The sequence below is a fragment of the Culicoides brevitarsis genome, chromosome 2 (genome assembly GCF_036172545.1).
Source record: "Culicoides brevitarsis isolate CSIRO-B50_1 chromosome 2, AGI_CSIRO_Cbre_v1, whole genome shotgun sequence".
In the NCBI taxonomy this organism is placed as follows: domain Eukaryota; kingdom Metazoa; phylum Arthropoda; class Insecta; order Diptera; family Ceratopogonidae; genus Culicoides; species Culicoides brevitarsis.
The window spans coordinates 41,027,190-41,048,527 of NC_087086.1; the positions used below are offsets into that span (position 1 = coordinate 41,027,190).

At 31.0% G+C, this 21,338-nt stretch overlaps 6 protein-coding genes and 1 long non-coding RNA gene across 9 annotated transcripts; 4 read left to right on the forward strand and 3 right to left on the reverse strand.

The window, feature by feature from the left end:
• Positions 1–10: 10 nt before the first annotated feature.
• Positions 11–2,104, forward strand: LOC134829089 (CTD nuclear envelope phosphatase 1 homolog). 2 transcript variants are annotated; one of them, XM_063842083.1, is made up of 5 exons: positions 11–323; positions 519–779; positions 831–1,013; positions 1,073–1,242; positions 1,729–2,104. In XM_063842083.1, exons 1-5 carry the CDS (start codon positions 219–221, stop codon positions 1,748–1,750), a joined length of 741 nt encoding a protein of 246 aa, XP_063698153.1. In that variant the 5' UTR covers positions 11–218; the 3' UTR covers positions 1,751–2,104. The 2 variants fall into 2 exon arrangements, with proteins under 2 accessions (XP_063698153.1, XP_063698154.1); XM_063842084.1 differs by having other exon boundaries at positions 528–779.
• Positions 2,105–2,176: 72 nt separating this feature from the next.
• Positions 2,177–3,256, reverse strand: LOC134829088 (peroxisomal membrane protein PEX14). The gene is made up of 3 exons (XM_063842081.1): positions 3,122–3,256; positions 2,506–3,062; positions 2,177–2,452 (listed from the first exon to the last, which is right to left on the reverse strand). Exons 1-3 carry the CDS (start codon positions 3,179–3,181, stop codon positions 2,290–2,292), a joined length of 780 nt encoding a protein of 259 aa, XP_063698151.1. The 5' UTR covers positions 3,182–3,256; the 3' UTR covers positions 2,177–2,289.
• A 1,170-nt stretch (positions 3,257–4,426) lies between these two features.
• Positions 4,427–7,186, forward strand: LOC134830218 (uncharacterized). Of its 2 annotated transcripts, none has more exons than XM_063843624.1 (8): positions 4,427–4,584; positions 5,431–5,632; positions 5,690–5,814; positions 5,867–6,215; positions 6,271–6,530; positions 6,596–6,842; positions 6,906–6,993; positions 7,056–7,186. In XM_063843624.1, exons 2-8 carry the CDS (start codon positions 5,456–5,458, stop codon positions 7,133–7,135), a joined length of 1,326 nt encoding a protein of 441 aa, XP_063699694.1. In that variant the 5' UTR covers positions 4,427–4,584; positions 5,431–5,455; the 3' UTR covers positions 7,136–7,186. The 2 variants fall into 2 exon arrangements, with proteins under 2 accessions (XP_063699694.1, XP_063699695.1); XM_063843625.1 differs by lacking the exon at positions 4,427–4,584 and adding an exon at positions 4,649–4,860.
• A 789-nt stretch (positions 7,187–7,975) lies between these two features.
• Positions 7,976–9,982, reverse strand: LOC134829413 (WD repeat domain phosphoinositide-interacting protein 2). The gene is made up of 5 exons (XM_063842470.1): positions 9,656–9,982; positions 9,051–9,547; positions 8,572–8,995; positions 8,391–8,512; positions 7,976–8,328 (listed from the first exon to the last, which is right to left on the reverse strand). Exons 1-5 carry the CDS (start codon positions 9,721–9,723, stop codon positions 8,243–8,245), a joined length of 1,197 nt encoding a protein of 398 aa, XP_063698540.1. The 5' UTR covers positions 9,724–9,982; the 3' UTR covers positions 7,976–8,242.
• Positions 9,983–12,699: 2,717 nt separating this feature from the next.
• Positions 12,700–14,771, forward strand: LOC134829253 (AP-2 complex subunit mu). Its single transcript, XM_063842259.1, has 4 exons — positions 12,700–12,825; positions 13,070–14,176; positions 14,241–14,379; positions 14,445–14,771. Exons 2-4 carry the CDS (start codon positions 13,110–13,112, stop codon positions 14,550–14,552), a joined length of 1,314 nt encoding a protein of 437 aa, XP_063698329.1. The 5' UTR covers positions 12,700–12,825; positions 13,070–13,109; the 3' UTR covers positions 14,553–14,771.
• A 119-nt stretch (positions 14,772–14,890) lies between these two features.
• On the reverse strand, positions 14,891–15,252 carry LOC134829254 (uncharacterized). Its single transcript, XR_010161916.1, has 3 exons — positions 15,216–15,252; positions 14,986–15,090; positions 14,891–14,925 (listed from the first exon to the last, which is right to left on the reverse strand). It is a non-coding gene; the product is annotated as an uncharacterized LOC134829254 (long non-coding RNA).
• A 144-nt stretch (positions 15,253–15,396) lies between these two features.
• LOC134829252 (tyrosine-protein kinase receptor torso) lies at positions 15,397–20,157 on the forward strand. The gene is made up of 11 exons (XM_063842258.1): positions 15,397–15,614; positions 15,669–15,905; positions 15,960–16,188; positions 16,248–16,327; positions 16,390–16,561; positions 16,960–17,129; positions 17,184–17,459; positions 17,527–18,230; positions 18,289–18,546; positions 18,608–18,754; positions 19,306–20,157. The coding sequence occupies exons 1-11, from the start codon at positions 15,456–15,458 to the stop codon at positions 19,364–19,366; spliced, it is 2,493 nt and encodes an 830-aa protein (XP_063698328.1). The 5' UTR covers positions 15,397–15,455; the 3' UTR covers positions 19,367–20,157.
• Positions 20,158–21,338: the final 1,181 nt, after the last annotated feature.

A 21,338-nucleotide genomic window follows, 5' to 3' on the forward strand; every position in this document is an offset into this window, starting at 1 on the left:
GCAACCGTATGTGTTTTCATTGATGTTCAGTGTGTCCCAAAAAGCAGGAAAATAAGCGAAAAATTGATGTAGGAGCTGCGGGAATCGTTTGCAAATGTAACAATCATCCTCGTATCGGTAAAAAAGTGCGAGAACAAACGACGAATTACTAACAACACTCGAACGCGTCACCTTAAACAAGGCATTCAGCAGTGTCCCATCGAAGGAATCCAATTCTAATGTGGGGTAGCAATACGATAAAGGAAATGCTAAAGCGGACTCTAATATTTGCTTCGAAAATTTGGACATGCATTCTGTACATCTTCAATAGGCAGGTTCGAAACGTAAGTCAAATCCGGAAAATCAATAGTTTAAAGATTACTTTTGTGGCTATCCGTCGTCTCTTGTTAAACTTTTTTCGTCTGATTACCAAAAAAAACAAAAATTCGTGAGGAAATTTTCAAAAGTCACGCAATTCAATCTTTTTCCTCTTTTTTTCCCCATTTTTTTCGATTTTTTTCTTGTTTAACGCACTTTAGTTTGTACAGCATCAACCCGTGAAATATGAATTATTTCCTCTTTCGCCCGTTTCGAGGCATCGACTGACGTTGGTACAGAAGAAAACGCTCGTATTGGATCTCGATGAGACGCTAATTCACTCGCATCACGACAGTATGCCACGCACAAACACAGTTAAGCCGGGCACTCCGCACGATTTCATCGTCAAAGTTACGATCGATCGGCATCCAGTGAGATTTTTCGTGCATAAACGACCGCACGTTGATTTTTTCCTCGATATCGTAAGTGAAAAATTTTTTTTTACGAAATTTAGTTGAAAAATGTCTTTTTAGGTATCCAATTGGTATGATTTAGTGATTTTTACGGCGAGCATGGAGATTTACGGTGCTGCAGTCGCTGACAAACTAGACAACGGTAGAAATATACTGAAACGAAGATACTACAGACAGCATTGTACGCCGGATTTTGGCTCTTATACGAAAGATTTGTCTGCTATATGTAGTGATTTAAATAGGGTAAGTCCTTTTTTCATCAATTTTTTCGAAAAAAAATCTAAAAAAAAATTTTTTTGTAGATATTTATTATTGATAACAGCCCAGGAGCTTACAGATGTTTTCCTAACAATGCGATACCGATCAAATCATGGTTTTCCGATCCCATGGATGTCTCCCTTTTGTCTCTATTACCTCTCTTGGATGCTCTAAGATTTACGCATGACGTTCGCTCGGTTCTTTCAAGGAATTTGTAAGTAATTTTTCTTCAAATTTCAAAATTTTCAATTTCCAAATTTTTTTCTATGTTTTTGTTAATAAAAAAAAAAGTTGAAAATTTAATATTTTTTTAAGAATTTCAATTTATTTCAAAATATTTTCAAGTTTTAATAATTTTTTTTTATTGAAAATTGAAATCTAACATGAATTTTCTTGTCTAAAAATATTTTCAAAAAAAAATATTTTTCAAAGTTTTTTGACAGTTTATGAAATTTTTTTATTAAATTTTTAATAAAATTTTTTTATTTAAAATTTTATAAATTTTTTTATTTTAAATTTTTTTTTTAATTTTTTATTTAAATTTTTTTAAAATTTTTTATTTAAAATTTTATAAATATGACAATTTTTTTTTTTTAATTTTTAACTTGAAACACTTTGAGATCAATTTTAAATTAAAATATCGAAAAAAATTTAAAACGGCCTAAATTAAAAAAAAACTAAAATTTTTGTTAATTTTTAGACACCTTCATCGTTTATGGTAGCAACATGAACCCCAAAAATAGTGAGTCTGCATTTGAACAACAAGAAACAAAACAACAACCATCAACTGCAACAACCTGGAATAAAAGAAACTTTTATTTACGTAAAAAAAAAATAATGAATGTTATTTTTGTCTCCTCACGAAAAAAAAATTAAAAATTTACACAGCTCTGATTCTATAACGATATACGAAACAAAAAAAAATTTAAAGGATCCAATGCACACTTTTTATATTAAAAAAAATATCTTATCACTTTTTAATAATATCATGACATCCGAAGCCGAAAGCCTCACTCAAGATTTAAGAAACAAAAAAATTTTTAGATATTAATTTACCTTTGCAGTTCCTCGACTTAGAACAAAATTTTAGTTGTTTTGTTAAACATTTAAATTTATAAGCTCTTAATAAAAAAAAAAGATAAAAAAAAACAAATTTTAGAAAGTATTTGAAGCCTTTTCTTTGAAAAATTTAATTTTTCGTACAATAAAACATAAAAAATTCTATTTTCTCCCATTTTTACACTTAAAAACTGCTTAAAAGTTACATAATTTCTAAACTACTGTCACTGTTTTTCGTTTCGCTCGAGCCGCTTCCGGCATCTTCGTTCTTCTCCTCTTCAGGATCTTGCGCTGCCGCAGCATCTAATTGCCATTGAGGGATTGATGGCATCATACTTGGCAACGATGGACTAGCAAATTGTTTTCTAAAAGAAAAATTTTAATTTTTTTCGAATTTTTTTAATAAATTCAAGCTTACTTGTTTAAAAGTAATCCCCGAATCTTATCTAAATCCTGTTGGAATGCTTGAATTTCGCGTTTAACCATTTCCGTTTGATTACTTTTGGCAATATCAGCTTTGATGTCGTTGATTTCCTTGAAAAGCATTTTCAAGTCGTTCTCGACGCGCGTCGTGAATTCGTCAAGTTTTTGCTCTACCGTCTTTGGTTTTCGCGATCCAAAGAGAAAAGGTTTGATAAAGTTTTGGATCACATAATAAACGCCGTACATTAAGCTACTGACAAGCGCCAAGGAACCAAAGAGACTTTTGATCTTCGTGAAGGTCGACACAGCATTCGGAGGTTGCACAATTAAACTGTGACGATCCATGTTGATGATTGTATGAGATGAGCTTTGTTGGGTCTCATTGTTATTATTGCTGTTATTATTGTTGTTAGGGAGGAAGATTCCAGCACGAACGGAAGCAACTTCGATCTCTTTGTCGGTTAGTCCTTTGTTTCGAAGGAATTTTTGCTTCTGTGACAACGTACATCGCTTCACATTCGGGTTTGTGAGGAAATTTACCGCAGTGATAATCTAATAAAAACGAATAATTTCATTAGAATTGATTGATTTTTGAGTTTTCAAAGAGTTACCAAGTCTTCACGCAAGTTGAGAGCTTCGGGATCATCATTATTGGTTGAAATCCGATCCATTTTAACAGAAAAAAACAAGGAAACTCCTGTTTTTTGGGTCAATTCGTGATTTTTCCCGAACAGGATCAAAGGTTTGTCAAGTTGTCAAATTTCGCTTTTTATCACTCCGAAGAAGTTTGACACTTTTGACAATGAATGGTTCGTTTCTGTCACTTGTGCAATCCCTTAAGGCATTCTGATAAGAAAAATTTGAAGTTTTCGAGAGGTTTTTGTGTCTGTCTGTTTCTACTTGGGTATGAATTTAAATTATATGAATGAAAAAATAAAAATTCGTTTAAAAATTTAACTTTGAAAACATTTTATATTGATTATTTATTGAAGAAATAATTTAATAAAATTTTTAAATGATGGCTTTTCTAAATTTAAATTTTTGAATATTCTTTCTTTTAATTGATATTGACACGAAATTTGTTCTTTTATTTTGAAATTTGTTGGTATCTTGAATATTTTTAGTTTTTCTTGATGATATGTTCTCTCCATGATTTGCCTTTAATCTTCTTCCTCAAAAGGAATTATTATGGACTTTTGCTTACAATTTGGTTTGCCTTATTAAGCGATGCAATTCAAATTGAAATGCATAACTGGATAAAAATTAAAACATCATGCGAAGATCGTCACAAAGATTGGACAAAGGCGTCTCCTTCATATTACAATACTTCATTTGAAGCACAAGTCGTATATTTCTTTTCTCTTCCCATGTTCATGAGTTAATTTTAATAAATATTCGTTACTTAAAGCAGGTACTTGTGCATCGGTTTTCTTGTCTTTTTGGCTGGATTATAAAGAGTCATGCGCTCAATACCAATGACGACACCCTTTGTTGCCTCTTTAATATGAATTCACAAAAATTGTTTATAAATCAAGCAAAATCTATTCAGCTTAAGTTTTTATTATTTTGACATCTCCAAATTTGTACTTTTGCTAAAGCTTTATAGGCTGTATAAGATTTGTTTCTTTGACTTTCTTTGAAAGTCTTTCAATTTTTATCCAATATATGTTTCCTTCAATTAAATATATCATTCAAATATTCATTTGTAAAACAAGTCTCTAATATGAATCTGAAAAGAAAAAAAATTATTAAAAAAATAATTTGAAAAAATTTTAAAATTAAAAAATACCTAAATTTTAAAAAATTTAAAAATTTAAAAAAATTATAAAGTAAAATTTTGAAAAAAATACGCTTACGTCAAATTACAAATTTTTTCACGATGACACTCCACAAATTTTCTATATGTGTCATTTTTCTAGTCAGTACTGTGCAATTATAATTGATTTTTTCAAAGTAAATATTCTTAAGTAGTTTACAGCAGCGGACAATAAAGGAGCGAAGAAAAATCGGGGGGCATTAGTTCTTAACGAAACTCTTCAAAAAACCTTCAAAAACCTCATTTAGACCTTAAATTGTAAGGAATTTCTTCGTTTTTCTCCTTCATTCGTTTTTTTTGTGTGTATTAAGAAATCTCGTGAATCATTATTCCAACATCGTAGTAGCAATCGTGTGTGTAATCGACTCGAATTGAATTGATTAGAGGACATACACATAATAATTATTTGTTGCCTAATTGCCCAAAACAGTACTTAGTGCCGTTTAAGCATCAACCTTGTCTCGTCGTCGTCTGCGATAACTTTACAAAGAAAAAAAAAGTGCCAAGAAAAATTCGAGAGCTCTTTCTACCTGAGTGAGTTTATGATTTTTTTTTAAAAGACAACGAAAAAATTTAAATTCATTCAGAATCATTGACCCGATTCATTGTTTCAAAATCGAAGAAACGAGAGATGTGTCTATTGTTAGAAAGTTTTTATAAAATTATATAGAGGTTGCTATGATAAGTGAACAACAAAAAAAAATAATATACAAAAAAATTCAGAGTAAGGGAGTCGTCAACGTAATTTGTTTATCTTACAAAACTTTCGGAGCAGTTCATTCAAAATTAGAATAATCTTCGAAAAACACGGTTTTCACGTACAAAGATAAACAGATAAGGTTCTCAAAGTTATCATCAGTTACTTTGTTTGTGCACTGACGAGACTCGAAAAATAATTTTTTAGGTCATTGCTGCACATTTTTTTGATAAAAACGAAAAAAAAGGGCAAAGGTCGAGTTAATTGCTTAAAAAAAAAATTGTGAATGGAAAATTTTTGTATCTTGAGCACAAAGAAAATTGTCGATTCACGTTATTTCCTGTCAGTTCGGTTCTCATTCTCTCGAAGTGATTCATTTGTTTAATTTTTTTGTGTTTTTTTTGTAGGAATTAACACAAACAGTGCATCACGATGGGGCGATACAGCGGCAAAAAGTGTCGTCTCTTGACGATGATGTGGCTAACCACATTTTTCTTCTTCGTCGAGATAATTGTGGGATATGTAACGAATTCTATGGCTCTCGTGGCTGACAGTTTTCACATGCTCGGCGATATAGCGGCGTTGGTGATATCTTTCTTATCGATAAAGGTATAAAACAATAAATTTTTACGACCCTCATGTGCTAATTTTGTTCCTTTCTCACAGATGTCGCCGAAGAAATGGTCAAAAAACACCTTTGGATGGGCGCGCGCGGAAGTTTTGGGCGCATTAGTGAATGCCGTGTTCCTCGTTGCTCTGTGTTTTAGTATTACCATAGAAGCGTGCAAACGGTAAGTGTCGCAAATCGATTGAAAATCGCAAAATTGACGTCTTTTTTTGTAGTTTCATCGAAGAAGAGCACTTGCATCAGCCAAAATTAGTCGTAATTGTAGGAGTAATTGGATTGTTAGTTAATACATTGGGACTTGGATTGCTGTACGAGCATGGCGGGCATTCGCACAGCAGTTTAACGTCGAATCACGAAACTCTCGTCCATTTGGCGGATGACAATGAGAATAATTCCTTCGTGTACAAGGATAGCGCGAAGACAAATGCCAAAAATTCCCCACCGCCCGTCAAAAAATCGAGTCATGGGCATTCGCATGACCCGTCGCAAATGAATATGCGCGGAGCTTTCCTTCATGTGTTGTCGGATGCCCTTGGATCGATCATTGTGATCATCAGTGCAATGGTAAAAATTGATTTTTTCATGAAAAAATTAAAAATTTAAAAATTTTTCATTGTAGATTGTTTGGAAAACCGATTGGAAATACAAATATTACATGGATCCCGCGTTATCGATCGTTCTCGTCATCTTGATTCTCCATTCTGTGTGGCCTCTGTTACGGGAATCCGCACTAATCCTCCTACAAACTGTGCCAACACATATACAAGTAGATGCAATCCAACAAAGACTGCTGGAGAAAGTCGATGGCGTACTTGCGGTGCACGAATTTCACGTTTGGCAATTGGCGGGCGATCGAATTATTGCTTCAGCTCACATTAGGTACTTCATTTCTTTCTCTAAAATAAAAAAAAAAAAATAATAATTTTGAAAAAAAAAAATTTTAGATGTCGAAACTTGTCAGAATACATGAAAATTGCGGAAAAAGTAAAGGAATTTTTCCATCACGAAGGCATCCATTCAACCACAATCCAACCGGAATTCGTCGAAATCGAGTCGTATAATTCCTGCAGCGGATCGGATGGCGTATCGACGTGTTTGAATGTCAGTGCGAGCGATTGTTGCGAGATTCCGTGCCCCACAACCGAAAATTCAAGCTGTGTAAAAGCTACTTGCTGCCAAAATAATAACAAAGTGAGTTTTTTTGCCGTGGTTTTTGCTTGAAATTGTGACTAAAAAGATTTTTTTTTTGCATAGAATCAACTGCCATCTCCAAGCAGTTCTCCCCTCTTATGTCGCCAAAGACCGAATAATAGAACTAACAATAGTAAAGATGTTGAAACAGGTGATTTTTAAAAAATTTTTTCGACGAAAATTGAATTTTTTATGATTTTTGTGTCTTTTTAGGTTCGCTTTTAGAAGAGCAAACGACGAGTTCTGTACCAAAGGATGCGAAAGATAACCTCGATCAAAGCTTGAAAGTTTGACGGACAGATTTAGTATTAAATCTTTAAAAAAAAATGAACGTAAAATGTAGATTTTAGGAGATAAACACTGTTACAAACAAAAAGAAAACATTTACAGAAGTGAGCAGCAGACAAAGTATTTTATAAGTGTAAGGAGATAATGTAGTTAAGATAATTACATCACGTATGATATTTTTTGTTTCAGAACAAAATTTATGTATCATTATATAAAAAAAATTGTTTTTACTTAAACATTAACGAACGTCTTTTAATTATTTCGAGGTTTAAAATCCAAATTTCCAAATTTTTTGAGTCCTTTCAGTATTTTAACCTGTTGGAAAATTTTTTTGAAAAATCACAAAATTTTCCCAAAAATGAAATTTTTAAGAAAAAACATTTTTTTAAACTAAACTCAACTATTCACAGTATTTTTTGATAATTTTTTGACAAATTTCAACAAAAATTTGTAAATGTCAATTCAAAAAATTTTCCGTTAAAAATTTGAAAATTCTCTTTTCACTCAATTAGCTTCAAAAATATTTTTAAAAAATTTAAAAATGCTCTAAACATGAAAATTTTTATAATTTTTTGACAAATTTTAACAAAAATTTGTAAATGTCAATTCAAATAATTTTCCGTTAAAAATTTGAAAATTTGTTCTTCACTCAATTAACTTCAAAATTAAAAAAAAAAATTAAAATTGCCAAAAATCTTAAATTTTTTTATAATTTTCATACAAATTTCAAGCCAAAATTTGTAAATGTCAATTCAAAAAATTTTCCATTAAAAATTTGAAAATCTCCTTTTCGCTTATTTAGATCAAAAAAATCAAAAATTTTATATTCAAGAGATATTTTTTTTATTTTTTTTTTATTATGCAACATTACAGCATTTCACATAAACTTATAGTATGAGAATAATAATCATAATGCTTATTTTGACGTTTTACAAGAATGATTGGACTGCTCATACACAATATTATTTTAAAAACCGTCTAAAAAACATCTCTCACTAAAGCAACTTTGTCCATTTTGTTTTTTCTCAAGCTTATTTACATTAAATTTTGACAATATCCGTAAAGTCGTCGTCATAATCGTCAAGTTCATCGTGCCTTATTTCAACTGGATGTTACTCGTCTTCCGTTGAGGAAGCTCCTTTTACTGCTGCTGCATAACTGGAAACGCCATCTTCACTTGCCGGAAGCGAAACTGATTCTAAAAAAATTTTTTCATGAATTTTTGGTTGAATTGTGAGAAAATTTTCTAAAATTTTTAACCTGTTTTGACACCATGCCCATCAAGGTTTCGTAAATCGTGTCTTTTAAGCAATTGACAATCGCCGCCTTCGGAATTTATTGAATATACGTACAAATAGCCTTCTTGAGATGCGACGAGCAGTCTGAAAAAAAAATTTTTTAAATAATTTTTTAAATTTTTTGATGAAAAAAATTAACGAACCTTAGAGATTTTTGAATAGTAGCAATTGCGACGTTATTTCTGAGTCCCGGATGGGGCAAAAGTGCCGATGCAAAAGCTCGTCCCTGCGTAAATACGTCCGTTACCTGCGACGGCAAATAGCTCGGAAGATAACTCGTCACCGTTTTGCTAATGTATCCGATCCAATCGTCTTTTGGGGCTTCCTTATTATCGTGCGTCGCTTCAACGTTGCTGCTATCGAGCTTAAAGACATGCACCGTTTCCGTATTTGAACTGCAACACAAGTAGTTTGAACATGTACTGAATGCCAGGGACGAGATACTGACGCAACGTTTCACGCCGCGACGATATTCGTACAACTTCGTGCCATCATTGACGGAAAAAACGCGAATTACGGTCCCTTTTTCGCTTGCTGTACCGATTTGGGTGCCATTCGGATTAAAAGCTGAAAGAAATTTGGTTGAATTGATGGGAAAAATTAAAATTTTTGAGTTTTTTACCAATAGCAGCTAATGGCGAATCATGAGCCGGGATCATAATTTTCGCATTCAAGTTGATCGCATCGAAAATCTGCACTTCGCCGCTCGTCGAACTGCCGGGATAGGCCAAATAGCAAATGTCGCTGTTCGTACTCAGCTGACAGAGGCCATTTGTGTTGATCGGCGTATCGCGAATCGTGTGAACGACCTTCATATCACGGATATTGTGGATGTAGAGACTATCTTCGAGGCAAACGACGAGACGTGCGCGATTCAATTTCACCGCAAGAATCGTATTCGAATACGAATAATTGCAAATTTCTGTTCCCTTCTTGAAATGACATACTTTGAGTTTACGCGGCGCATTCAGCGACACGACCGCAACCAATGAACTGCTGAACAACCGTTCTACCAAACAAATATCCTCGCCTTGACTGCTGTAAATTTCCTCCAAACCCGTATCCACGGAATTCAGAGCGAACAAACTGTATCCGCTGCGCGATCCAACCGCAAGAGATCTGCAAAAAAAAAAATGAAACTTCTTGTAACTTTCCGTCCTTGAAATTGACGCGTAATTAATCAATTCGTGTGTTATCGCGAACGTGCAGCGTCTTTGTTCAACTTACGAGCAATCCTGATTGAAATTCACAAAGAAACCGCCGGAATCCAGATCAGCTCGACCTCCGAGACTCATTTTCGGGCAGATTTTTTGCGATAATTTGTCACGAAATTCACCTTTGGAACAAAGGATTTTTTGCAGTTTCTAATTTGGACAATAACAATCAAACCATAAATCTCTCAATTTTGCTAATTTGTACACGAAAAGTTGGCAATTCACTTTTACTCGATGCAATTTTTGATAATTTCAATCACAGATGAACGAAAATTCGGAGAAACAAGTGAATTTTCCGTATTTTCTTTTTTTTCTTCTTCTTTTATTGTGTTTTGACTGGTAAATATTTTCTTTTTGCGATTTGCGTGATGGGTAAAAAATAAGGGATTGCAAACTCGAACTTTCATTTATCCGTGCATGAAGCTCGAGATTTGTAATTTTATGAGTTTTTTGAATTCTTTTAAAATTTTCATTAAAATTTTACTGAAAAAATCTAAAATTTTCGCAATTTTTGATGAACGAGCTTCAAAACCATCAAATGGGTTTTCAAAATAAAAATTACGTATTTTTTACGTAATTTCTACGTAATTTTTTACGTAATTTTAATTTATGAATTGGTTTTCAAGTTTAAAAAAGTTCTTCAATAAATTAGAGCCCCTCTGCTAAATTTTTATCCATTCGGAGCAAGATTTGACAAAAATTGCTTTGACACAGTTTTTGACATAGTTTTTGACACAGTTTTTCTCTTGATTTAGTTTTCAAAACAAAACTATGTCAAAGAAAAAAATTTTTTTCAGTTTCAATTTTTTGGCAGTTTTGAGTTATAAAATGATTAAAAATGATAAATTAGAGCCCTCTGACAAATTTTTATTCATTTGGAGCAAGATTTGACAAAAATTGCTTTGACACAGTTTTTGACATAGTTTTTGACACAGTTTTTCTCTTGATTTAGTTTTCAAAACAAAACTATGTCAAAGAAAAAATTTTTTTTCAGTTTCAATTTTTTGGCAGTTTTGAGTTATAAAATGATTAAAAATGATAAATTAGAGCCCTCTGACAAATTTTTATTCATTTGGAGCAAGATTTGACAAAAATTGCTTTGACACAGTTTTTGACATAGTTTTTGACACAGTTTTTCTCTTGATTTAGTTTTCAAAACAAAACTATGTCAAAGAAAAAAATTTTTTTCAGTTTCAATTTTTTGGCAGTTTTGAGTTATAAAATGATTAAAAATGATAAATTAGAGCCCTCTGACAAATTTTTATCCATTTGGAGCAAGATTTGACAAAAATTGCTTTGACGTAGTTTTTGACACAGTTTTTCTCTTGATTTAGTTTTCATAATTTTTTGGCAGTTTTGAGTTAGAAAATGATTAAAAATGATAAATTATAGCCCTCTGACAAATTTTTATTCAGTTCTTGATTTAGTTTTCAAAACAAAACTATGTCAAAGAAAAAAATTTTTTTCAGTTTCAATTTTTTGGCAGTTTTGAGTTATAAAATGATTAAAAATGATAAATTAGAGCACTCTGACAAATTTTTATTCATTTGGAGCAAGATTTGACAAAAATTGCTTTGACACAGTTTTTGACACAGTTTTTGACAGTTTTTGACACAGTTTTTCTCTTGATTTAGTTTTCAAAACAAAACTATGTCAAAGAAAAAAAATTTTTTCAGTTTCAATTTTTTGGCAGTTTTGAGTTATAAAATGATTAAAAATGATAAATTAGAGCCCTCTGACAAATTTTTATTCATTTGGAGCAAGATTTGACAAAAATTGCTTTGACATAGTTTTTGACACAGTTTTTCTCTTGATTTAGTTTTCAAAACAAAACTATGTCAAAGAAAAAAATTTTTTTCAGTTTCAATTTTTTGGCAGTTTTGAGTTATAAAATGATTAAAAATGATAAATTAGAGCCCTCTGACAAATTTTTATTCATTTGGAGCAAGATTTGACAAAAATTGCTTTGACACAGTTTTTGACATAGTTTTTGACACAGTTTTTCTCTTGATTTAGTTTTCAAAACAAAACTATGTCAAAGAAAAAAAATTTTTTCAGTTTCAATTTTTTGGCAGTTTTGAGTTATAAAATGATTAAAAATGATAAATTAGAGCCCTCTGACAAATTTTTATTCATTTGGAGCAAGATTTGACAAAAATTGCTTTGACACAGTTTTTGACATAGTTTTTGACACAGTTTTTCTCTTGATTTAGTTTTCAAAACAAAACTATGTCAAAGAAAAAAATTTTTTTCAGTTTCAATTTTTTGGCAGTTTTGAGTTATAAAATGATTAAAAATGATAAATTAGAGCACTCTGACAAATTTTTATTCATTTGGAGCAAGATTTGACAAAAATTGCTTTGACACAGTTTTTGACATAGTTTTTGACACAGTTTTTCTCTTGATTTAGTTTTCAAAACAAAACTATGTCAAAGAAAAAAATTTTTTTCAGTTTCAATTTTTTGGCAGTTTTGAGTTATAAAATGATTAAAAATGATAAATTAGAGCCCTCTGACAAATTTTTATTCATTTGGAGCAAGATTTGACAAAAATTGCTTTGACACAGTTTTTGACATAGTTTTTGACACAGTTTTTGCTCTTGATTTAGTTTTCAAAACAAAACTATGTCAAAGAAAAAATTTTTTTCAGTTTCAATTTTTTGGCAGTTTTGAGTTGCAAACTGATTAAAAATGATCAGTTCTATCATATAGAGAAATTAATGAAAATCATACAAAATCAAAAATTTCACTCAAATGTTTTAACTTTCGTTCCTGATGTCAGAATAAAGCAAATGCTAAGGGCCAAAATAGGCATGAAATTTAGATTCTGGACTGATACATTATAAATTTTGAAAGTTAGATTTTTGTATGAAAATCTTTAATTTTAAATTATTTTTGAAGACAACTGAAAATTTTTTGATAAAATTTCGATTTTTTCTTCAAAAATTTTCTTAATTTTCCAATTTTAAGCTTCAATCCCAAAACTCGAGCTTCGTAAAAGTTCGAAATTTTGCAACCTCTATTTCCGTTTGCTGGGCGTTATCATTTTCATTCGTCTCACATGACAGCAATTTTATCAGAAAAAAAATCAATTGCAGCGAAAAATTCAATTTTCCCCCGAAAAGTGAGGCAAAAAAGGGAAAGTTTCTGATCCCGTTGGTGCTAATTGCTCCGGAGGGTGAATGTAAGTGAAGGCAGTGAAAATTTCTCATGAAAATTGTGGAAAAACGAGTGAAACAGGAAGTTTCTATTAGTCGCCATGATTAAACTCCCAATTAATTTTATCAATTGTAGTCGTGTAACGTTATTTCTCTTCCATTTTCGGGACTTCAAAAGTCATTCCATTAAATATTTCACTCGTTTTAACAATTTTTCATTAATTTTTTCGAAGAAATTTTTATCAAAAAACTAAAGAGGCGTTTTTTCAGTGTCACTTTCGTACACGACGAACGAAGCAGCGACGAAAAAATGATTGGAGGACTTTTCGTGTACAACCACAAGGGAGAAGTGCTCATCTCGCGCGTTTATCGTGACGATATCGGGCGAAATGCAGTAGATGCTTTCCGTGTAAATGTCATTCATGCACGCCAACAAGTGCGAAGTCCCGTCACGAATATCGCGAGAACGAGTTTTTTCCACATAAAACGGGCGAATATTTGGGTTGCTGCTGTTACAAAGCAAAATGTCAACGCCGCAATGGTTTTTGAATTCCTCCTGAAGCTGGTTGATGTCATGCAAAATTACTTCGGCAAGATTTCCGAGGAAAATATCAAAAATAATTTTGTCTTGATCTACGAGTTGCTCGATGAAATTTTGGATTTTGGATATCCGCAAAACTCAGATACGGGCGTTTTGAAGACATTTATCACGCAACAAGGCATAAAATCCGCCACGAAGGAAGAACAAATGCAAATTACGTCGCAAGTAACGGGCCAGATCGGTTGGCGTCGCGAAGGCATCAAATATCGACGCAACGAACTCTTCCTCGACGTTTTGGAATACGTGAATCTCCTCATGAGTCCGCAGGGGCAAGTTTTGTCGGCGCACGTTGCCGGTAAAGTCGTCATGAAATCCTATCTGTCGGGCATGCCGGAATGCAAATTCGGCATAAACGACAAAATTGTCATGGAATCCAAGGGACGCGGATTGTCGGGCAATGCGGAAGCGGAAACATCACGTTCAGGGAAACCTGTTGTCGTTATTGACGATTGCCAGTTTCATCAGTGCGTGAAATTGAGTAAATTCGAGACGGAACACTCGATTAGTTTCATTCCGCCTGACGGAGAGTTCGAGCTGATGCGTTATCGCACGACGAAAGACATTTCGCTGCCATTTAGAGTCATTCCGCTCGTTCGGGAGGTTGGAAGAACGAAGATGGAGGTGAAAATTGTGCTAAAATCGAACTTTAAACCGTCACTGTTGGGACAAAAAATTGAAGTGAAGATCCCAACGCCCTTGAATACATCAGGGGTGCAACTTATTTGCATGAAGGGCAAGGCGAAATACAAGGCAAGCGAGAATGCAATCGTATGGAAGTAAGTTTTTGCAATTTTTTTATCTAAAATTTCGAAAAAACTTAAAATTTTTAATATTTTTTAGGATTAAACGTATGGCTGGCATGAAAGAAACCCAATTATCTGCGGAAATCGAGCTCCTTGAAACGGATACGAAGAAAAAATGGACAAGACCTCCAATTTCGATGAACTTTGAGGTTCCATTTGCGCCTTCTGGATTCAAGGTATGAACAATTTCTGTCAAAATTAATCGAAAAATGATCAAAAATTCAAAAAAATTTCATTTCAGGTGCGTTACCTCAAAGTATTCGAGCCCAAACTCAACTACTCAGACCACGACGTCATCAAATGGGTTCGTTACATCGGTCGAAGCGGTCTTTACGAGACGAGATGTTAAGCATCTCCCCTTGAAAATGTCTCAATCTCTGTTCAACTATCAAAATATAACACAAAAATTATATGTATATCTAGAAATTTGCTTTGGAGAGCGACTCATCGCATTGTTATCGACAAAATACTAAATAAGCTAAAGTTATAACTCTATTATTCCACAATTATTGTCTCATTGAATGTCTCGTAGACGCATAACGCAATAAATAAACAAATATTTACTCGAATTCGGATTTTTATTTTTTTATTTTTCAAATTTTCTTCATTATTACACGTACAGCTTACAATTAATCAGGACAAATGTTGGAAATGATAGTTTTTAGTCGAAATTTAGTACGAAAAACCTTAAAACGAGTTACTTCAGTTTGTTTACGGATGTTCTGAAAGCGAAAAAGAACCGGTAAATACCGAATTTGGCAAAAATCTGATAGAAAATTTACCTTCCGGTGCTGTTGGCTGTCACATAATGGTACGCTACGACCATCAGGAACAAGAGAACGCCCAAAATGTTGCTGAAAACTGCGAGAGTCGTGTCGGAAATCATCCTGAAAATAAAAATGACACGTCAGAAAATTAATTTAAACGAGGTTTTTACGTGAAAATTCAATTTTTTAACATTTCTCGAAGATTTATTTGAAGATTTAAATTTAAATTTAACAAAAATTCTTACTTTTTGTGCTTTTTTGGTGTGTTTTAATGAGAAAATACGATTTTTCGAGACTTTTGTTGTCCGAAGCTGCTTTTGAATTATCAAAAAGCGAATCAAAGTACCGTTTTGAGACGTTCAAAAGTGATAAACATTCAAAATGACGGATATTTACAAACACACATGCAAAAAAAAATCAAAAATTTGAATTTCTAATCACTTCATACCAAGTACTTGACCATTAAAGTAGCGAAGGGGCGAAAAATGTACGTAATTGTGATAAAATATGTCCAGCTGTTGTGCTTCAGTGTCTTCTTCAGCAACATAAATTGCAATGAAATCTTCGAGCTTACGAGTCAGGATCAACAAAACCTTTATCGGATAGCGGAATGCGTTTCGCGATGCATCAACAAAGAAAATCAAGTAAGTTTTTACCATTTTTTCTGCGTTGAAACTCATTTAAATTCATTTTTTCAGACCCTCAACTCTTGTTACACGACAATTTGTGAAAAAAACGAAAAATCTCACGACGAAAAACATCAAATTACGATACGGGAAGCTGCTGATCTTGAACTCATCTGTCGCGATAGCTCGAAATTAGTACTGCGAGTCAAATCAGAAGACAATATTCAAAGGAATTCAACGAAAAAACAACTTTACTTGATAAAAGTTCAAGAAGATGACCTCACGAATCGAGAAAGTTTCATCTATTTGGTGAGTTTTTGTCGGAAAATCATCAAAAAGTTTAATGGAATTTTGTCATTTTAGAGCGAATCTCCGATAGTTGCTATTGAAAAACTTCGCCCAAACACAACTTTTAACCTTTCTGCGATCATTTTTTACGAAAATGGTGAGAAACTGACGACGCCAATAAAGAAAATCAAGACGCTTCATTCGTATTACAAGCCAGAAAACATTCGAGATCTCAAAATAAGGAGAATTTTCAAAGATCAACTTGGATTGGCGGATGTACTTGTATCATGGGTGCCCGGAAATGGTAGTTTTTTGTGATTTTTCTTCCTACCTGTTCATAATTTTTAATTTTTTTATGTTTAGATAGGACCTGTTTTTATGACATTGTATATCATTCATCGGATAATGGGGAATCCCCGTTCTATAAAAGGGAAATTAGAGATGTAGGTACTTTGTGTGAGTCATTTCAAGGTTAATTTTTGAAATTTTTTTATTTTTTTTACAGCCCTCGTCGTTATTCACGTACGAAATTAAGAATTTAACGATGAACCAAGACTATTCGGTAGGGATACGAGCGTTGAATAACATCAATATCACTCGAGAGAGTGAATTTTATTGGCAGGATTTCAATACGTCGCGTTGTAATGCCTTTCATAATACAAATCTCACCATTTGTCGTAAGTTTTTGAATGATTTTTATAAAATTTTCACATTTTTACAATTTTTATATTGATTTTGCTCTATGAAATTTGTTGCTGAGAGGTAATCTCGAAAATTATGCGTCTCAGAGCAAATGTTTCATGGAGAAAAATGTTAGTTATGACATGCTTGAGGTTTTTTTAATTAAAAAAAAAACAAATATTTTTTTTAAATATGTATTTTTTTAAATATTTTTTTTTAATATTTTTTTTTTTAATATTTTTTTAATATTTTTTTAAATTTTTTTTTAATATTTTTTTGTATTTTTTTTTTAATTTTTTTTTTTTTTTTAAATATTTTTTTAATATTTTTTAAAATATTTTTTTTTTAATATATTTTTTTTAATATATTTTTTTTAACAATTTTTTACTTGTAGCTCCTGATCAAGTTGCCTCTTTGATGACGAATCTCTCGATGATTGAAGGAAATAAAGGAGAATTTGCTTTAAACGTTACTTGGAAGTCACCATTAGTCCTTCCCGACAACTATACAATTCAAATTACTGAGAGATCGACTCATAAAATGCTTAGTTTCGTAATTTCAGGGGTAAAATTTTTAAAATTTTCATGTCAAAAAATTTTTTTAATGAAAATTTTTCAGGATGACACCGAATTTTACACTGAATTGAGTCTCTCAAAGCCCAATGAAGGAATTTTCTTGAGCATTTATGCGACATCAGTTGGAGGACATTCCAAAGGTAATCACGTGGAAGTATTTCCAGACACAGTTGTGAAGGAAATTCACAAAACCAATGGATCTCTTATCGTTTTCTTCGTACTATTGGTTGTTTTTTTAATACTTTTACTCGTCGTCTTGGCTTATAACTACCGGAAATTCCGGAAATCATTTGTTAATACAACACAAGAGACTTTAATTGTAAGTAAAATTCTTATAAGAAATTTTTTATCACCAAATTTCTCAAAAAAATAATTTTTTCTTTTAGATTTCGCATAAAACTGGACACGATTGCTTGTTAATCGACAATTATGAGAAAGAAATCTCATATTGGTACTCGCAATTCATGAAACCCATCGAAGATGAACAAGAAATCTCGTTCCATCAAATTGAAATTCTCGAAAAATTGGGCGAAGGAGCCTTCGGGATGGTTAAAAAAGGTCGTTTACGATCAAACGGGAAGATTGTTGCCATTAAAACTTTGAAAGAAAACCCGTCAAAGTGCGAAATTGAAGATTTTCGTCACGAAATTGAACTTATGAAGGCAGTTGGGAAGCACAAGAACATCGTTGGCATTGTCGGGCATGTTACGAAGGATTTTAAAGAGATGATGCTCCTTACTGAATATTGCGGAAAAGGAAATTTGCTCAATTTTCTGCGAACGACATGGAAAGAGATGCAAGAAAGACCTTTGAATGAAGCGAATGGATGCATTTTCAACAAATTATACGAAGAAATGCAAGATAATCCGCCGCAAATCGATCGCGACGAAGGATTTGTCGAAAATATGGGCTACGAGTTGTTCGAATGTGAGAATTTTTTGCAATTCGATGGCTTGTTGTTACTCTATTTCGCACTTCAAGTCGCTTTCGGCATGGAATATCTCTCCAACGACAAAGTTGTTCATCGAGATTTAGCAGCACGGAATGTTTTGGTGTGTGACGATTTGACTCTCAAAATTTCCGACTTTGGGTAAATTACTTTTTTTCATGCAAAATTTCATTTTTACTTGAAATAATTCTTTTTTTAGCTTAAGTCGTGACGTTTATCAGGAAAATTTTTATCGCAAAACAGGAAACGGGAAATTGCCTATTAAATGGCTTGCGTTGGAGTCAATGACACGCCAAATGTACAACGTTTACACCGATGTTTGGTCCTATGGCATACTTTTGTATGAAATTTTCACTCTTGGAAATGATCCATATCCATCAATTCCAACGAATAAACTGTTGGATGCCCTTAAAGCGGGATATCGCTTGGAAAAACCGCAGAATTGTAGCGATACTGTGTAAGATTTTAAAGTTTTTTAATGTTTTTGATGAGAAATTTACTTTAAAAAAATATTTTAGATACAATTTGATGGAAAGTTGTTGGCTGGAGAATCCGAATCAAAGACCAGATTTCACTGAAATTAAACAAATGTTGCAAAGATTGATTATTGAGACGAAAAATGGCACGAAGGAACATGTTTCCTTAGCAAAGAAGGAAAAATTACCGTAAGTTTTGATAATTTTTTAAAAAATTAAGCGAAAAAAAATTATATTTTTATTCAAAAATTTTGAAACATTCAACATTTGAAATTTTGGAATAAAAAATTTTTTTTAGCGAAAAAAAAGTTTAAAAATTTCGATAAAAAAAATTTTTAATTTTAATAAAAAAAAATTTTAATTTCGATAATTTTTTTTTAATTTCGATAAAAAAAAAATTTTAAATTTTAATAAAAAATCTTCAAAAAAAAAAATTATAATTTTGATTAAAAAAAAATTTAAAAAAAAAATAATTTAAATTTTAATAAAAAAATTAAAAATTTCGATAAAAATAATTTTTAAATTCGATAAAAAATTTTTAAGTTTCGATAAAAAAAATTTTAAATTTTAATAAAAAAATTTCGATAAAAATAATTTTTAAATTCGATAAAAAAAATTTAAAAGTTTAATAAACAAAATAAGGAAAAAAAAATAATTTCGGTAAAAAATTATTATTTCGATATTCTTTTTATTAAATTTAAATTTATGAAAAAACATTTTTTAACTAAATTTTCATTCAGTTACAGAGAAAAACTATCCTCATTGATATCTGTGGAGTCGTACTTGAAGCCTGTCCCATAAAATCGACACGGAAAAAGATGAAAAACAACGAAATTTACTTTGATCTTCTTAAATTTCTTGTTGTTTATTTATTTTACATCACACATAAATGACATACACAATAATTTTAACTATGGTTAATTATTTGGTATTTCTTTTTTTTTAATCTTTATCATATATAATAATAATATTTTTGTTGCTTTTGCAGCTATTTTTGTTTTATTCTCCTTTTTCATACTCGATTTTTATTTTTAATGGTTTGTCTAAAAATTTGTGCCTCGATCTTGTTCTTTCCTATTTTTTTTTTATTATTATTATATATTTTTTTTAAGTTTTTATTCGTTCTAGAATTCTTATGTGTAAAGAATTGATAAACTTTTGTTTAAAAATGCTGAATTTTGATATAATTTGAGTGACATAGTTTTATTCTTGTGTATGTATTGCCTTTATAAACTAGGTAAAGTTCAGTATTACAATATATTTTTATTTTTTTTAGGTAATTTTTTTTTTAATCATTAATCAAGTTGAATGTGTGTGTGTGAAATTTTTATCAAATATCTATAAATTTAGATGATGAAGATAGCGCGATTGTACGGCGACGACAATATAATATATTTATATATGTTCTAATGTATGCATTTCTGGCAGTTTAATCTCGAATGTAACAAACGTGCGTTTTTCTATTCATTTTTTTGAAAACAAAATTTTTTTAAACAATCTTCTATTTTTTTTTTCATTAGAGGCCAATTCTATAATAATTTTTAATTAATTAATTATTTATTGTGACTAATTTTTTTTTCAACATAAATAATCAGAACTCTAATTTTCTACAATTTTTCTTTAAATATTTTTTTTTTTGTATTTTCTGTAATTTTTGGTAATATGGTAGGATGCGCTTACAAAAATTTTCTTTAAATAATTTTTTTTGTCCATTTTTTGTGCTATAATGTTAAATTTTCTTTGGTAAATAATTTTTTGGTCTGTTGTTTGTTTTTTAATTTTTCTTCTTCTCCACAAAAAATATAGATTTGTGCTACAATTAATATTTTTTTCTTCTTTTTTGTATTTTATGTACACTGATATTATTTTGGGTTGATTTTTATTAAAAGGTAAAAAATTAGACAAATTTTTATTATTTTTTTTAATGAAGAAATTTATGACAAATTTGTCACAAATACAATAAATAGATGTTTTTTTGGTAATAATTTTTTTTTTGCAATTTAATTGCCTTTCATTGGGTTCATTTCAACATTCTGACTAGAAAAGTTCGAATTCGAATTAAAATCGTGTGTGTTTTGTGTGATAATTTAATTAAAAGTAGATGGGTGTTAAAAGTGCCATTTTTGTGAAAATTTTGAAAGCAAGGGTGTCTCATAGGGCATGATTTGAGCGTTTGTTTCATCAAAGTCATAAAAAAATGAAAAAATCTAATTTTCAACTAATTTTTTTAATAATAATGATCCCTTTCGCCGTTTGAGCACTACTTCCCTTCTTCAATATTTGTACGTTGAGTAAATTTTAAGTTTTTATTTTTTACAAGCATTTCCAAAAATATTTTAATTCATTTAAAAAAAAATTCAATTAAAGATTGTCAACGTGTCGATATTTTATTAATTCGAATCGAATACTGATAAAAAATGATAAAATTACGAATTAAAATATCTTTGGAGGCGATTTTAGTTGTTGGCACCAATTGAAGCTAAATACATGTAAAAATGATAGAAAAGCTGGAATGTTATTTTTTTTTAAATTGATGAAAAGCTGTTTTTTGTGTAAATTAAACAAATATATGTTTAGTACAGTAGTTTAGAGTATAGTAAAAAATCTTATATAAAAAAGTCAGCAAAGTGTTTTAAATGCTTGTGTGTGATGTGTGTGTGTAAGACGGTCTTATCTATTAAAAAATGTTGTTTGAAAAAATTGTTATTCGCGTTATTATTATTTTTTTCATTATATTTATATAAAATATGTTATTTTTTATTTTTATATGAAA

Excerpts from the sequence above, each read along its gene's own strand:
- LOC134829089 (XM_063842083.1), top strand. The coding sequence starts at position 219 with ATGTGGGGTAGCAATACGATAAAGGAAATGCTAAAGCGGACTCTAATA. Across the intron at positions 324-518 it reads TCAATAGGCAGGTTCGAAAC|TTTGTACAGCATCAACCCGT; the intron begins GTAAGTCAAATC and ends AACGCACTTTAG. Across the intron at positions 1,014-1,072 it reads TATGTAGTGATTTAAATAGG|ATATTTATTATTGATAACAG; the intron begins GTAAGTCCTTTT and ends ATTTTTTTGTAG.
- LOC134829088 (XM_063842081.1), bottom strand. The coding sequence starts at position 3,181 with ATGGATCGGATTTCAACCAATAATGATGATCCCGAAGCTCTCAACTTG. Across the intron at positions 3,063-3,121 it reads TCAACTTGCGTGAAGACTTG|ATTATCACTGCGGTAAATTT; the intron begins GTAACTCTTTGA and ends CGTTTTTATTAG. Across the intron at positions 2,453-2,505 it reads CGGGGATTACTTTTAAACAA|AAAACAATTTGCTAGTCCAT; the intron begins GTAAGCTTGAAT and ends TTTTTCTTTTAG.
- LOC134830218 (XM_063843624.1), top strand. The coding sequence starts at position 5,456 with ATGGGGCGATACAGCGGCAAAAAGTGTCGTCTCTTGACGATGATGTGG. Across the intron at positions 5,633-5,689 it reads TATCTTTCTTATCGATAAAG|ATGTCGCCGAAGAAATGGTC; the intron begins GTATAAAACAAT and ends CCTTTCTCACAG. Across the intron at positions 6,843-6,905 it reads GCTGCCAAAATAATAACAAA|AATCAACTGCCATCTCCAAG; the intron begins GTGAGTTTTTTT and ends TTTTTTGCATAG.
- LOC134829413 (XM_063842470.1), bottom strand. The coding sequence starts at position 9,723 with ATGAGTCTCGGAGGTCGAGCTGATCTGGATTCCGGCGGTTTCTTTGTG. Across the intron at positions 9,548-9,655 it reads AATTTCAATCAGGATTGCTC|ATCTCTTGCGGTTGGATCGC; the intron begins GTAAGTTGAACA and ends TTTTTTTTGCAG. Across the intron at positions 8,996-9,050 it reads TTCGCCATTAGCTGCTATTG|CTTTTAATCCGAATGGCACC; the intron begins GTAAAAAACTCA and ends AATTTCTTTCAG.
- LOC134829253 (XM_063842259.1), top strand. The coding sequence starts at position 13,110 with ATGATTGGAGGACTTTTCGTGTACAACCACAAGGGAGAAGTGCTCATC. Across the intron at positions 14,177-14,240 it reads GAGAATGCAATCGTATGGAA|GATTAAACGTATGGCTGGCA; the intron begins GTAAGTTTTTGC and ends AATATTTTTTAG. Across the intron at positions 14,380-14,444 it reads TTGCGCCTTCTGGATTCAAG|GTGCGTTACCTCAAAGTATT; the intron begins GTATGAACAATT and ends ATTTCATTTCAG.
- LOC134829252 (XM_063842258.1), top strand. The coding sequence starts at position 15,456 with ATGTACGTAATTGTGATAAAATATGTCCAGCTGTTGTGCTTCAGTGTC. Across the intron at positions 15,906-15,959 it reads GAGAAAGTTTCATCTATTTG|AGCGAATCTCCGATAGTTGC; the intron begins GTGAGTTTTTGT and ends TTGTCATTTTAG. Across the intron at positions 18,547-18,607 it reads CAGAATTGTAGCGATACTGT|ATACAATTTGATGGAAAGTT; the intron begins GTAAGATTTTAA and ends AAAATATTTTAG.